The 14,447-nt window shown below is 36.8% G+C and overlaps 1 protein-coding gene across 1 annotated transcript in view; it reads right to left on the bottom strand.

Moving 5' to 3' along the window:
• Positions 1-14,447, bottom strand: part of LOC133522507 (uncharacterized) — a 165,547-nt gene that overhangs the window by 20,567 nt on the left and 130,533 nt on the right. The window contains exons 4-5 of the mRNA XM_061857865.1: positions 8,037-8,220; positions 6,562-6,621 (exon numbers count right to left, since the gene is read on the bottom strand). Of these exons, the coding sequence (XP_061713849.1) occupies positions 6,562-6,621; positions 8,037-8,220 (244 nt within the window). The remainder of the gene's footprint in view (positions 1-6,561; positions 6,622-8,036; positions 8,221-14,447) is intronic.

The following is a 14,447-nucleotide window of genomic DNA, read 5'->3' as shown; positions in this document are numbered from 1 at the left end:
AAAAGTCGGCGGATAAACTTAATGAGACTTTTAGCAGATTACTTGTCTTAATTAATTATTAAGATTCTTGGTTGTTCTAATTATTTTATTATAAGAATATTTCAGCTTTGTCTGTGATATGAAGTGTTTCTAGCCAAATTAAAAGTTTATTTTATTAAAACAATGTTTTATATTGTGTACTGTACGTTTATGCAAAGGATTTTGCTTCAGTTTCGTACTCTTTCATTATGATTTTTTTTGATTAGTTTAAATAAAACTGTTATGAAACACTTTGTTCCTATAATAACTTACAGTTATACGTTAAAGACGAATTTCATCAAGACGTGAAAAAAGGTATTTTCACCATGACACTCTTTCGAGTGGTGGTTTTAGGCAGAGTGACAAAAACGAATATGAATGTTGCATTTTATCCACAACAGTTGCAAAGTAATATGATGCAAATATTTAATTTGATTAATTGAATAGCCGAGCCGTTGAAAATATATACGTCTGCATAATGTGTGTATCAGATATATTATAGGGTTACGAAAATTCGAGCACAATTCGTCTTTCCGCTCCCAGCTCAAGTGGCTGCCCATCCGTCGCCGTAGGGACATCCATATACTTTCCCTTCTCTTTAATGTCCTCTTTTCTTCTTCTTCCCCTACTTACCTCTCGGAGAGATTTAAATTCTTAGCATTTAAACTGGATCTATTACTAAAAAAAAATCTCGTTAGATCCATCGGCCGGAAGTTGGATCTAACGAATAAAAAAATTCTCACTAGATCCATCTTGGATCTACTGGTTGGATCTATCGAGAATGAAGGGACGGTAGCGGGCACCGACTCCGCTCCAGCGCGAATCTGTCGCTATGTATCCCACCTCACAAACATCGATCCTATGGCAAGTCCTTCACGGTTTACTCTGTCAAATTATGGAATTCTTTACCATCTTCTCTTCGTCAGTGTCAATCTGTCGTATCGCTAAAGGCGAATTTAAAAAAGTTATGGCTTTGAAGAATGTTTGCGGTATTGTAGTTTTTGTATATATGTAATATATATTATAGAATATAGGTATATGTATTTAGTTGTATATATGTGTATATATTTGTTGTAGGTCATATACCATTGCATGTATATTGTAGGTTGAAATAAATACCTTTTCTATTATTTATTTTTTTGCGCCACTTTGTACAGTACGGATGTCTAACGTCTCCAATTCTCCCTCAATTGCTCAAAGGTTAACTGGAAGAGATCCCTTAAAGGGATAAGTTCGCCTTTGTACTTACTAATGATGAATGTTTTATTTCCTGTTTTGTTTTCATTTCTGTACAATAAAGAGTTTTACTACTACTACTACTAAATGTATGAAATTATCCGGATCTGGATCCGGATCCGCGGATCTTCCCATATACATATTTCAGATCCGTCGTGCAAAACCTAATGAGACGTTAAAAAATATTTTGCCCCTTGTAAAATACTATTGCTGTACATAAGTATGTTATAACACAAGACTCTTAAAGACGAAACAGTAAAAGAAACATAATATTTTCTGAACGAGGGTTAAGAAATGTAATTTGTCCGAGTCGTCGGACAAAATTTATTGTTCACTCGATAGAACTAGTCTAGATTTATTGACAGTAATAAAGTTTTGTTTCTAGTATCTATTTGTCAAACATTTTCACCATTTTCTAGTTAAGATAAGAAAATAAGGTTTTCGACAAAAATCACAATTTTGATACTAGCTTTTATCGCTGACTGTACTTTTCGAAACGTACCCTAATGAGCTATATTAATTAAGTTCTTAAGGCCTATCATACTTAATTTAGAGAAATTGCCAGTTGAATTTGGAATCAATTTTGTAGGCAATATGTATACAATCCTCATATAAACTGCTTCTAGTAATCGCTCCGTAGCGAACGAAACGCAAATGTCACTGTCGTACTAACATGAAAGAGAGAGAGAGACAGACAAAACGTCTCGATATGGTAGCGAAAACGGTGGCAACTTGGCAAGGCACTCATGAGGTATCATCAAAATTAGATGTAGAATTGTAGATGCAATTTCATGTTTATTTCTACTCTATTTTTGTTTGTACAAAACTCTGTTTCATTCATAATATCTCTATTTCTGTGCTCTTTTCATTGCATAGGTACTGGTTTGAAGCATTTCAAGCTTGGCTTTGTACATGGAATCCTTTTCAGCCTGCGCTTTTTATGTTCTGTTCACACAAAGTTATGCTTCCATTGAACCTTGTATAGAATGTGAACGGACGAAGCATTCCAATTAAATTCAACCCACAAACTTTTAAAAAACACGCGCATCACTGAATTCGTAGGTATACTTATATTTATGTCAATTATGGGGCCAACTTTTAATAATATGGCAAGTTTGTATGTCAATTTCAACCTCAACTTCAACATTTATTCAGCAAATAGGCCACAAGGGCACTTTTACACGTCAACATGGGATTTACATACAAACAAACAGATACAAAAAAAATCTAAAATTATTTATGGTGTAAATATCTCTAAATGTCAGAACTAAATGACTTTTATCAAATTATCCTTAGAGATGTATAGTCTGATGATGTATAGAGTATGTATGTATGTATATACTTTATTGTACATAGAAATAAAAACACGAAAAACACAGTTACAGAGTAAATTAAATACAACAAAGGCGAACTTATCCCTGTATTGGGATCTCTTCCAATTAACCTTTGAGGAAATGAGTAGAACAGAAGTTATGATGAATGAATGACAAACACAAACAAAAGTGTACAATCACTGAAATTAATGAAATGCAAGTTTTGAATACACATTAATACATATATACTTACATAGATAGAAAAATAACCATAAAATAATGCATACATATATAAATACCTATAACATAAATAAAAATAAATAAATATTCAATATATAATATAAATAAAACTCTAAACTCTTGAAACTCTAGGTCCATGGGGTCCCAGCGCGCACAAGTTTTTTGGAGAAATCGCGAAACGTCTGGTTGACGTAACTGGTGACCGAAGACCTGGCGGCTTCCTCGCACAACGTATCAGTATTGCGATACAACGAGGAAATGCCGCCAGCATCCTTGGTACAATGCCTCAAGGGCCTATTTTAGATATAAGCTAGTTATAGTAATCATCTGTATATATCCATTATGTATATTATTATTGTCAATAACACTTGTATATTGTCAATAACATTGACTTTTCGTACAAATATATATATATATATATATATATATATATATCTTCTTCTTCACGTGCCATCTCCGTCCAGGAGGTTGGCGACCATATGTCTATATGTCTCTCTATGTTCAGTCATGCGAATTAGTCCATCTATGCTCTTCACTTTTAACCAGTCTCTTATATTTTTAGTCCATGATGTGCGCCTTCTACCACGACCACGCTTGCCTTCAATTTTTCCTTCAATTATTACTTTCAGTAGGTTGTATTTATTGTTTCTATATATATGTCCAAAATACGCTGCTTTTCTTTTCTTAATTGTTGATACAACCTCTAGATCTTTTTTCATGATTTCCAAAACTCTGATATTAGTTATCCTATCAGTCCATTTTATTTTGAGCATCCTTCGATAAATCCACATTTCAAAAGCCCTTAGCTTGTTGATTAAATTCTTTTTCAAGGTCCAGCTTTCGGAACCATACATAAGAATTGGGATGATGTAACATTTAACCATTCGCCACCTCAGTTTTAGGTTTATTTTTCTGTTAGTTAGAAGTTTCCTCATTTTCTGAAATGTGTTTCTGGCTATTTCAATTCTCGTCCGGATTTCCTTCTCTGATTCCCAGTTTTCATTTAACCAACAACCCAGGTACTTATAGCTTTTTACTCTGTCTATTATTTTGTTATTTAAGGATAGTGGACATATACAGTATATATATATATATATATATATATATATATATATATATATATATATATATATATATATATATATATATATAGATATGAATTCGAACCAAAACAGTAAAGGAAATTAAAAAAGTAGAAGATGTGAATGGAACTAGTAAGTCGTAACCAAATGGAAAAGCCACAATTTTTTAGACCATTTTTTTTGTTTTTTGTGTGGTTTTTTAGAATCCCGAGATGTTTGCGATTCTAACGTCTGTATTTGATAATATGCAAATGTTAAGTTGCCGACAAAACCTTGATATTTTTTTAATGATACGAGCAGACGAATCGCCTGATGGTAAGCGATTACCGCCGCCCGTGGATACCCGCAACACCAGAGGGGTCGTAAGTGCGTTACCGGCATGTAAGATGGGAGTACGCTCTTTTCTTGAAGGGTTGAAGGTCGTGTCGTTCCGGAATCACCGCAGGCGACAGATCGTGCCACAGTCCAGCTGGGCGAGGCAGGAAATTTCTGGAGAAACGCATATTTGAGGACTGCCAACCATCTAAGTGGTGAAATTAAGTAATACACTTAATTATAATGAATAAAGAAAGGTTTCCATAAAACATCATATCAAATAGTGTCAGTTGACATTTGTAATACGAAAGGCTATGCCAGTTAATTAAATATATACAAATTGGTAAATTTATAAAATAATAGTAATAATTCAGCCCACTGCTGAGCACAGGCCTCCTATCATTCGCAAGAGGGCTCGGGCTATAGTCCCCACGCTAGCCCAATGCGGACTGGGGACTTCACATATATCTTTGAATTTCTCCGCAGATAGGTATGCAGGTATCCTCACGATGTTTTCCTCCACCGAAAAGCTAATGGTATTCGTATTCGTATTCGCGGGCTTGGTTTCCGCAACTCGACGTCGCAATTCGCGCCTATTTTGCGTGATGGTGGGTTGACGGCACTACTCCTGCCAACCCAACTCTACCAGGAAGCCTAGCAGACCCTTGATGTTGCCGACGACTTCTGGGAGAGACCCCGGAGAACCGAGGTATTGTGCCCGGTATTCTGCCACCCCTGCGCATTCATGAATGACGTGGGCGGCTGTCTCCTCTTCCTAAAGCTAATGGTAAATATCAAATGATATTTCGTACATAAGTTCCGAAAACTCATTGGTACGAGCCAGGATTTGAACACGCAAGCTCTGGATTGAAAGCTGGACGTCATATCCACTCGAACACGACCGCTTTTTAAAATTTATAAATACACAAAGTACCAAAGTTATTAGAATTAAAGCAAAAAAAAAATACTTAGCTAAACCCTTCCAGCATATGTAGGTTTCTACGCCTGGCGATTTGTAAATGCCCTTGAAATATGAACCCCCTGCCGAAAGCCTCGGCCCCAAAAGGGCAGGGTTTTTCGAAACCGTATGAAAAGGATTGAGTTTTTGTGGGACTTTAATTAACGTTGGATTACTTTTGGCCAGAAGTTTTAGGGAATTAGCTTAACGAATATACAGGGATTTATAAACGGGCCAGAATTATTGCTTTCGGCGGTAGGATAATGTGTGAATATGCATAAATGTTTTGTATTTGAATTCTTTTTAGTCTTTTTATGTAAATATAGTTTGCCAAAAACTGTGCATTCATTTTGTTGTTGTGTTAGCCAGAGGGTAGCAACGTAGACACATTTTTCTGTATCCAAATATCGTGCTAATTTTTGTCGTACAGATGAAACTAGTTTTAGTAAGTAAGTTGTACTATTTTAGTAAGATTTTTACCTCTAGGTACTTTTTTTATAATCTGTAAATAATTTACCTACACTTATATAGTCTGGCAAATGTTATTAGAGCGCTTTTCCCGCGTTTCGGACATCATAAAAATCTAAAGATGCTAAGCAATATACGATAGTTATTGTTTTTTTTTTTTACATAAAACACATTTATTATATTTGTTTATGATATTGTTCAGGAATAATGGAGCGCTTGAGCCGGGTACGATTCAGGGTGGGTTATTTTAGATTTATTTATGTTATATTTTTAAATCTTTGAACGCTTTATGTCGTAACCACAAACATCATTCAAACGCCAAGCTCCCGGGCGCAAGCGAGCTAATGTAAACCTTACTCCAAAGTGTGAAGGTTACTTTGACAGCGTCCGCTATAACACCTATTAGTTGGCCTTGGCGCTGTGGACACGACTAGTAAGTTAGTAGCGACACCTTTAGGGATTCTTGGCGATCAAAGGTAACCCTTAGTTTTGCCCTTATTATTTGTTTTTGTTTTGATTTGTTTATTAATAATAATGTCTACCTGTGTCGCTATTTTCTTCCTGAATTGTTTTCTTTTATTAAAGTTTGCAATAAAGAGTATTTGTTTTGTATTCTATAATTTATACTTGACATTATTTTCTGATTAATTTCTAAACTATTTCGTAATTTTAGGTATTTATTAAATGGTTGTATGTTTTGACATTCTTATTTCAATATTTTTTACTTATGTAAGTTTTTATTGAATATAAAAATTAATCCCCTTATTCATAAACGTGTACTAAAGTTACGATGCCGCTGATCATCATTTGTCCCTTTGCGACGTATTGGTATGATGGAGAGGGACAAACGATGATCAGCGGCATCGTAACTTTAGTACACGTTTATGAATAAGGGGGTAAATGTTTTTAAAATAATGTAAAATGAACTTACCCATAATCATCATAATCACAGGTAGCGTCGACAGGCAGGCCAGGAAGACAGTCATGAGAACTGCAACAGACATACAAATACTAATGTTATTTATCTGGCCATCTGTAATATTTATTTATTTTATGATTTCTTTCTGATGTGTTCAAGAAACGCATGTTACGACCGCCATTGCGGCATTTGACACACTGTTCGCAATTGAAATTTTATTTCGAATAAAACGTCACGACTGATACTAGAAATCAGATCAAATCAAATTCCTGTTTTTCAGTCATGTTCGAAATTCAAGTGTCATTATTAAATCGATATCAACGTTATTAACAACAACAACAATAACAACAACAACAATAACAACAACAACTATAACAATAACGCAATAACAACATTTTCATAGATAAATTTGTTGTAACAAAATAGTTTATCTTTATGCTTGCCGTAATTTGCGGTTTTTGAACGCCACCAGCCTAAAGTAGTTTTTCAAATAGAGATATTACCTTATATCAATACTATGTATTGCTACTGTTAATATTGATTTGTCTTTCATCTGTTAGTGTTTGATCCTTTCGCATTTTCTCAAAGGTCAGCTGGAAGAGATCCCTTTTAGGGATAAGTTCGCCTTTGTACATAACATTTTTTGTTTTGTTTTGTCTGTTTGCATCGTCGTCGGAGCCGTACGTGGTCAAACCGACGCCAAATCCAAGGCTTCGCTCTTTGTACTTGGCTTGTTTACTTACTTGTCATGTCCTGTTCATAATCATAACCACTTACTCGTAGCTCACGAAGTCCTGGCATTTTCAAATAAGTCTCTTTATTTGGAGGGATCATCATCTCCTAGCCGTTTTCGACCACAGCGACTGCGTTCTACCGCTGAGAGCGTCGCTGGTGCGCTCTCAGGTGACTGATATAGCCAATTTTTGCAGCAAATGTACGACCACACTCGTTGCAAGTCAGCACCCCTCCGACATAATTGTAAAGTATGGCCGCAGGTGGTCTGGCCTTCAGCTCGTCGCGCTTAGCGTCGAGTTCTGTGAGCCGCCTGGCTTCAAACTGACGCACCTGAGTCTGCACAATATGCCTCCAACGTGGACGGTCACTGGCTAGACTCTCCCACTTCGTTGGCTCTATATAAGCTCTCTTCATATGCCGTTTCAACACATCTTTGAACCGCAAGAATTGACCGCCTTGTTTGCGCTTTCCATCTTGCAGTTCGCAGTAGAAGATGCGTTTCACGACTCGGTCTTGGGACATGCGGGAGACGTGACCGCACCATCGTAGCTGTCGTCTCATTAGGTAGGCCTCTATTCCAGCGACATCGGCACGCCTAAGGATCTCCGTGTTTCTAACACGGTCAGACCAATGGACGCCCATAATTTCGCGAAGGCATCTCAGATGGAAGCTGTCTAATGAGCGAATATGCGGGTTTCTTCGTTCCAGGATTTGGAGGGATAGCAAGAACAGCAATAATATAAGTAGCTTACTTGTTCTGTTCATAATTTTAGCCGCTCGGCAAACGAAGTCCATAGTCCCTGACGCCTCCATATTGGCGTCCTTCAGCTGGTACGCCACGGAGCCGTACGTGGTCAAACCGACGCCAAGTCCGAGGCTGCGTTCGTTGTACTTGGCCTGTTCTCCACAGAGGCGTCGCTGTTCGTCGCCAGACACCTGGGAAATAATGGTAAATATTCAAGTTCAGATCACATAAGAAATAAGTTCATTTTGACAAAAAAAATGTTTGATTTTTGACTGTACACTTCGAACTAAACTCAATGAGGTTGCGTCATTTTGCAACTTTGGTTTTCATAATTGGATCATAATATTGTATGAGCAAAATTTCAGTCTAGTCAGAGTCAGACATCTACAACTGGTTTTAATCTTGCTCTCAATATTTAACAAGACAAAGAAGAAATATTCAAAGTCCATTTAAATACTGAAAGTTAAAAAATATATATTGGTACCTACGGTACGATACGGGCGATACGGCAAGGCACAATGCATAGCTACAAAAGGTCCAGACAAGTAAACCCGCATCTCTATAGACTAATACGGTCTCACGGATACAGGACAATTCGAACGTGCACCTGGCATCAAACCGATATTTGAATCACATTGGAATCATATCAGTTAGTTGTCATTCGCTCTGACTTGTCCGTACATGTATTAGTGCGAGCGAGACGCCCGCGCGAATAACAGACAGCTAACTGATAATATATCCAATCATCATTCGCTTGCCCTTATCCCATTCATTTGGGGTCGGCGCAGCGTGTCTTTTTCTTCCATACCTCTCTCTCGCTCGTCACCTCGTCATTCACGCGCGTTCGTTTCATGTCATCTCTCACACAATCCATCCACCTTTTTCTCAGTTTTCCTCTCCCGTTACTTCCAACCACATAATTGGCAATACCTTTCTCGTCACATGACTTCCATCAGTTTCATCCCTCCGCATCGCACGCCCGACCCACGCTAGGCGATTCGCTTTTACTTTTTCTACTGTGGGTGCATCTAAGTAATGTGATTCAAATATCGGTTAGATGTCAGATACACGTTCGAATTGGCTTGTTAAAGTGTTTACGGATATTTTTAACATCCTTGCCAAAATGGCGACCCTATTTATTTGCCAATAAGTTTAAACCATCAATTAAAGTGGCATTATCGAATAATCGTTCTAACATTCTATATTACCAAGAACCCGTAGACAGAAAAAATAAATTCATCTTACTCTTAAGTAAGATCCTTTCTTTTAAGTATCCTTACATTTATTACTAAATAGCAACCGTATTTATCAATTATTTTAGAGTACGCCATCAATTCTGCCCCACCACGAATTACTGCCCTAACGGCCATTACGAAACACATTCAATTGTTTTCCGTATTCTCGGGCAATCAATTCCAAATTCGAACTGGTTTTCCAATAGCAGTTACGTTCTAATTTAATGCGTAATCCAACGATTCCAACTAACTAAAGCAACTTCTTCAGTCGGTCCTTCAAAGCTGAGGATCGTGACATCATGTCCATTGAAGACCAGTTTCCTCCATAGGCTTCTATTTCTCACCAAGCGCATTGCCTTGTGCAAAATAACTAGAAATAAAGATTTAGAGAGGATATCGATGAAATAAATATCGGAAGGATTTTTTCGTCGTTGCCTCGTCTTTAGGTCTAAAAATAACTATAGAAGTCTAATCAGAGCTCAAAAATGAGTGTATTGTGCCGTGCTGCCGTGAATGACTTAATTGTACGACGCGCAGCTTGACAACGTCAAATATTGAAATGCCGATGCCGCGCAAGACGCGACCTATAAAATTTTATTTTAGCCATTCAAAACTTTTAGTGACCAATCACAACTTTTGTGAATAATTGTATTGTGTATTGGATACTAAGATGGAGGCGGGATATATTTATGAAGAATGATATATGTCAGATAAAATGTACTAAGAGCTTCGTCTAACTATATTCCCTCGCTGGTGGCGTACAATTAAAGCGACATCATCTAATCGTGCTATGTAGCCAACGAATAACGATCAACCGATGGAGCATCCTTCCTAATTTGAGACCACTTAGTCAATCCGAGTGTACTGGACCGACTGTAGTGGAATCATTGAACGCCCACAGGCGTTAATACCTGATTCGATTGCATTAACTGGTTACGGGCGGCCGGTAATTGCATCGATTATAATTGTAGTGCAAGGAATGTAGGCCGGGGAAAGGTCAGGAAGGAAATGGCAGGTTTTAATAGCAACTTTCAACATGGGTACCATATAGGTCATTGACAGATTTAGATTCTTAACTACGTAGTTTTAACGAACTAGAATAATGATAGAAGCCATGAATAGAGATGATAAATGACCCCACGTGTATTGCAAGAGACGAAACTGAACAGCGTACAGCTTGAAAACATCAGATATTGTAATGCCGCGCAAGGTGTTTGACATATACATAGAATTTTATTTTATCCAATCAAAACCTTTAGTGACCAATCAAAACTTTTAGTGACCAATCAAAACTTTGAGTGACCAATCAAAACTTTTTTAAACAGCGGGAAATTGTGTATTAAGTACATTGAACCATTATTACTACGTATAAAACCGGCACAGGGAACCAGTATGATTTGTGTTTCTTTTGACAACAAACCATATAAGCGGAGCATGAATCTCGCGACCTAAATGCATAAGCGCCATGAATTTTACGGCGCTTACGACGTTATTATTAACAATTTTATTATTTGGTATGCCTTCTCTACAGTAATAATATCTCAACCATTGGGTAATACTCAAAGCTGCGGGCAGGGATGTTTATGGGAAGGGAGTGATATGTGTAAGATAAGTGTCAGTCATATTGACCGTTTTTGAAGTCAAAAATCTACTGATAGGTTTATCTATCTAATTATATAAGATGTGGTTACCTATAATTAGATAAGCATCAGTCCTGATTGTCATATAGATTTAAGAGCATGTAAGATGTATTATCTGTTGGTAATCCTAAATAAATAAAATAAAATAAATAATCTATATAATATTAGGGCGCTGCATTGTATTCAATTTACGTTGGTTAGTTACGGCCGTACGTTTTGACCGACAAATTAAAAATAACAGAAAGTAATCTCCTGGATCATTAACTTTCGAAAAGAGAACTTTTGTATGTAGGTTTGACCCGGTAAAAGGTGGTAATGAAATATTGCTTAAATAATAAAAAATAAGGCTAAGTAGTAAGTGCTCACTTTCTGCAAATCTATTCCCAGCCCACTATATCTTGTATCTTTTTAAATCGAAAGTGAATAGACATCTCTTAGGTAAGCATGCTTGGTCCTAAACCGCATCGGTACTTACCATCAGATGAGATTGTGGTCAAATACTTATATAATATAAAACTGTCATATCTAATATAAAACAACATACATAAATGTCTCTGTTTGACCCAATGGTTGACTGGTAGAGAATGCCTTTTGGCATTAAGTTCGCCATTTGTACATTTTTCTTTATGTGTGCAATAAAGTTTAAATAAATAAAATAAATAAGTAAATAAAAGTTAGGAATATAAGGCTAATAAAAAAGGGAGATATGATAAAACGACATTTAAGATAAAAGTTGAAACGGTGAACTTTCATTTTGTATTCATCATTTTAAAAGTTCACCGTAGAAAATCTATCTCGTATAAAATCAGATAAATGTATGTAAAGCTTTTAGATTATGAACAGAAAATAGTTGAAGTTAAATAAAACGGCTATTCCTCCCACGTGTTCCATTAATATAAAGTTCAGAGTACCTTGCACCCCGCCCTTTTGAGTCTGCTTTGAAACTCGACTCAGTTTTACAGACTCACATAATTAAGTCTAAACTCGAGTTCTTTTCAACTTGTAATCCGAGTATTTTGTAGAGACTTGAGTCCTTCTCAGAGCACTCTCAATTTATCTCATTTGAGTCCTCTGCTTTGAAACTCGACTCAGTTTTTCAGACTCACATAATTAAGTCTTAACTCGAGTTCTTTTCAACTTGTTATCCTAGTCTTTTGTAGAGACTTGAGTCCTTCTCAGAGCACTCTCAACTTTTCTCTTTTGAGTCCTTTGCTTTGAAACTCGACTCAGTTTTTAAGACTCACATAATTGAGTCGAGTTCTTTTCAACTTGTAACCCAAGTCTTTTGTAGAAACTTGAGGCCTTTTCAGAGAACTCTAAAAATTTTTCTTTGCTAAATTTCGAAATGCATTGTTTTTAAGTAATACTCGTATTCGTGGATTAGGTACACAAATCATACAATACACATAATTTCTTTACTGTTATTTTGGTAAAACATATAAAATTGTTGAAGGAATCTTTATTCGAAGGATCGAGTCCTTTTGAGTTGTTCTTACAAAATACTCAATAAAGGTCTGGCCTCGGGAAGGGGCCACGAGTCGAGTTCTTCAAATTTAGACTGAATGGACTCGACTTCCTACCAACACTACTGGCATTCCAACTTCTGGCTAGAGCTAAGAACTTAGCGGCAAAGAAAAAGGTACAGTCAAGGACTTTAATGGTTGAGCCATTTTTTATACTACGTCGGTGGCAAACAAGCATACGGCCCGCCTGATGGTAAGCAGTCTCCGTAGCCTATGTACGCCTACAACTCCAGAGAAGTATGAGTAGGGTCTAGTGTTATTTGGTTGCGGTTTTCTGTAAGGTGGAGGTACTTCCCCAGTTGGGCTCTGCTCTAGATCTGGAATGACATCCACTGGCTGTGCCCTACCACACAAAGCGAGATGACGTTCACATGACAGTGCTCATACCTCTCTTCTCATTTAGGGTTTTACTTTACATTGGATATTTCTTGCAATTCATACCGTTAGTTTTTTTTTTTTATACCGTTAGTGTACCTATAGGTAAAATGTTTTACTAAAACCCCTCTTGCATGTGTGAGTGAAGTGTTCGAATCCATTATTGAAATTTGTCATATTAGCACAATCGGACCAGCCTGGAGAAATTTGCGTTCTACTCTAAATCAACGTTCTCTATGAAAATATGGTGTAAGGCAACATTAAAGCTTATTCAACTCTAAGCGCGCAGTACAGTGCCATCTGTTTTGGATGTCAATCTAAGGGGAAAGTTTTTTCTTAGACCTCTCTAATACAATCAATTCACTGTGGTATAAGTTACTCGATGGTTAAGAATATGTGATAGTGCTGCTCTCTGGCGGCAGAACGTTGCAGTAATACTCCCTATTTCGACAAGATCTACTTGTGCGACAAACGGCCACAAGAGCCTATAAGCCGAATAGACGGACATGGCGAAACCACGCGAAACTAAAGTTGATTACGAAACCATAAACATTGGTCAAGTTCTAAAAATTACGAAACTAAAATCTCGAGTAACTAACGCTAAATTATTTATATTATATTAATTATATTAACAGGCAGAAACGTCTGCTAAAAATAAACATAAAAGTGAAAAGATACTGCCTTGGGTGAGAATTGAACTAATGGCATCTGGATTGATACTCCAGCGCTCTGCCACCTGAGCTACCAAGACCTCATCCATTGCCAGCGAATCTTTCCACCGTATGGGTCTAGGCGACCCTAGCATCATCTACTGTAAGAGCGTTACACTTCTTAAACGGCTACTGGAGTTCCAAGTCATATCGGAAATTCACCAGTTACGACCAAGTTACCAAGGCAGTAATTTTTCGACTTCTACATTTATTCTAAGCTTGACCAACCCTATAGTCTGTATCTTTAGGTATTTAAAAAAAGGTAAACAAAATCTACCCTCAAATGGCTCCTTAAGGCAGTTGAGGGTAGATGAAAACATTACATGATCAAATAAAGTAGGTTTAAAGTCAGGTCGTTCAGTGACAAATCCAGGCGGTTTTGTATTTGGTTGGTTAACCAATAAGTATTAAAACTACCCGAAAATGTACAAATTGTTTGTTTACCTTTTTTTGAATACCTAAAGATACAGACTATAGTTCTGACATTATAAATTAATGACGAACCTTATTTGTCGTCGGACTTCATATCCCATTGTGTGGTCGCAAAACCTATTCGTCATTCCAGGCCCTACGATTTTGCAATGTCGCCTTTTTCGAGCAACGAGTACAATAAATACAATATAGCTAAGTTAAGTCCTGTTTCTGTTGTTCGGAGATTGTTCAGCACATACATTGTCAACTATTTCATTAAGAAATTTATTTTCTGCGTAAATAAATATGATTTTGTGTCATTCAATTTGGTGAAATAAAACCTAAATGAGAAATGAAACGCAGGTGGGTGTGTGTTTTTGTTATTTTGTCCCGTTAACCAGAGGAGAATATTTACAGTATATCAATTTATTAGAAGAAACGTTTTATCACTCTTTAACATAAACAGGCTTGGTGAGTTAATAGCGGGCATATGTAAATGGCGTATAACATAACTACAACAAGTA

The sequence above is a fragment of the Cydia pomonella genome, chromosome 11 (genome assembly GCF_033807575.1).
Source record: "Cydia pomonella isolate Wapato2018A chromosome 11, ilCydPomo1, whole genome shotgun sequence".
Taxonomy (NCBI): Eukaryota; Metazoa; Arthropoda; class Insecta; order Lepidoptera; family Tortricidae; genus Cydia; species Cydia pomonella.
This window is presented reverse-complemented; position numbering and strand designations above follow the sequence as displayed.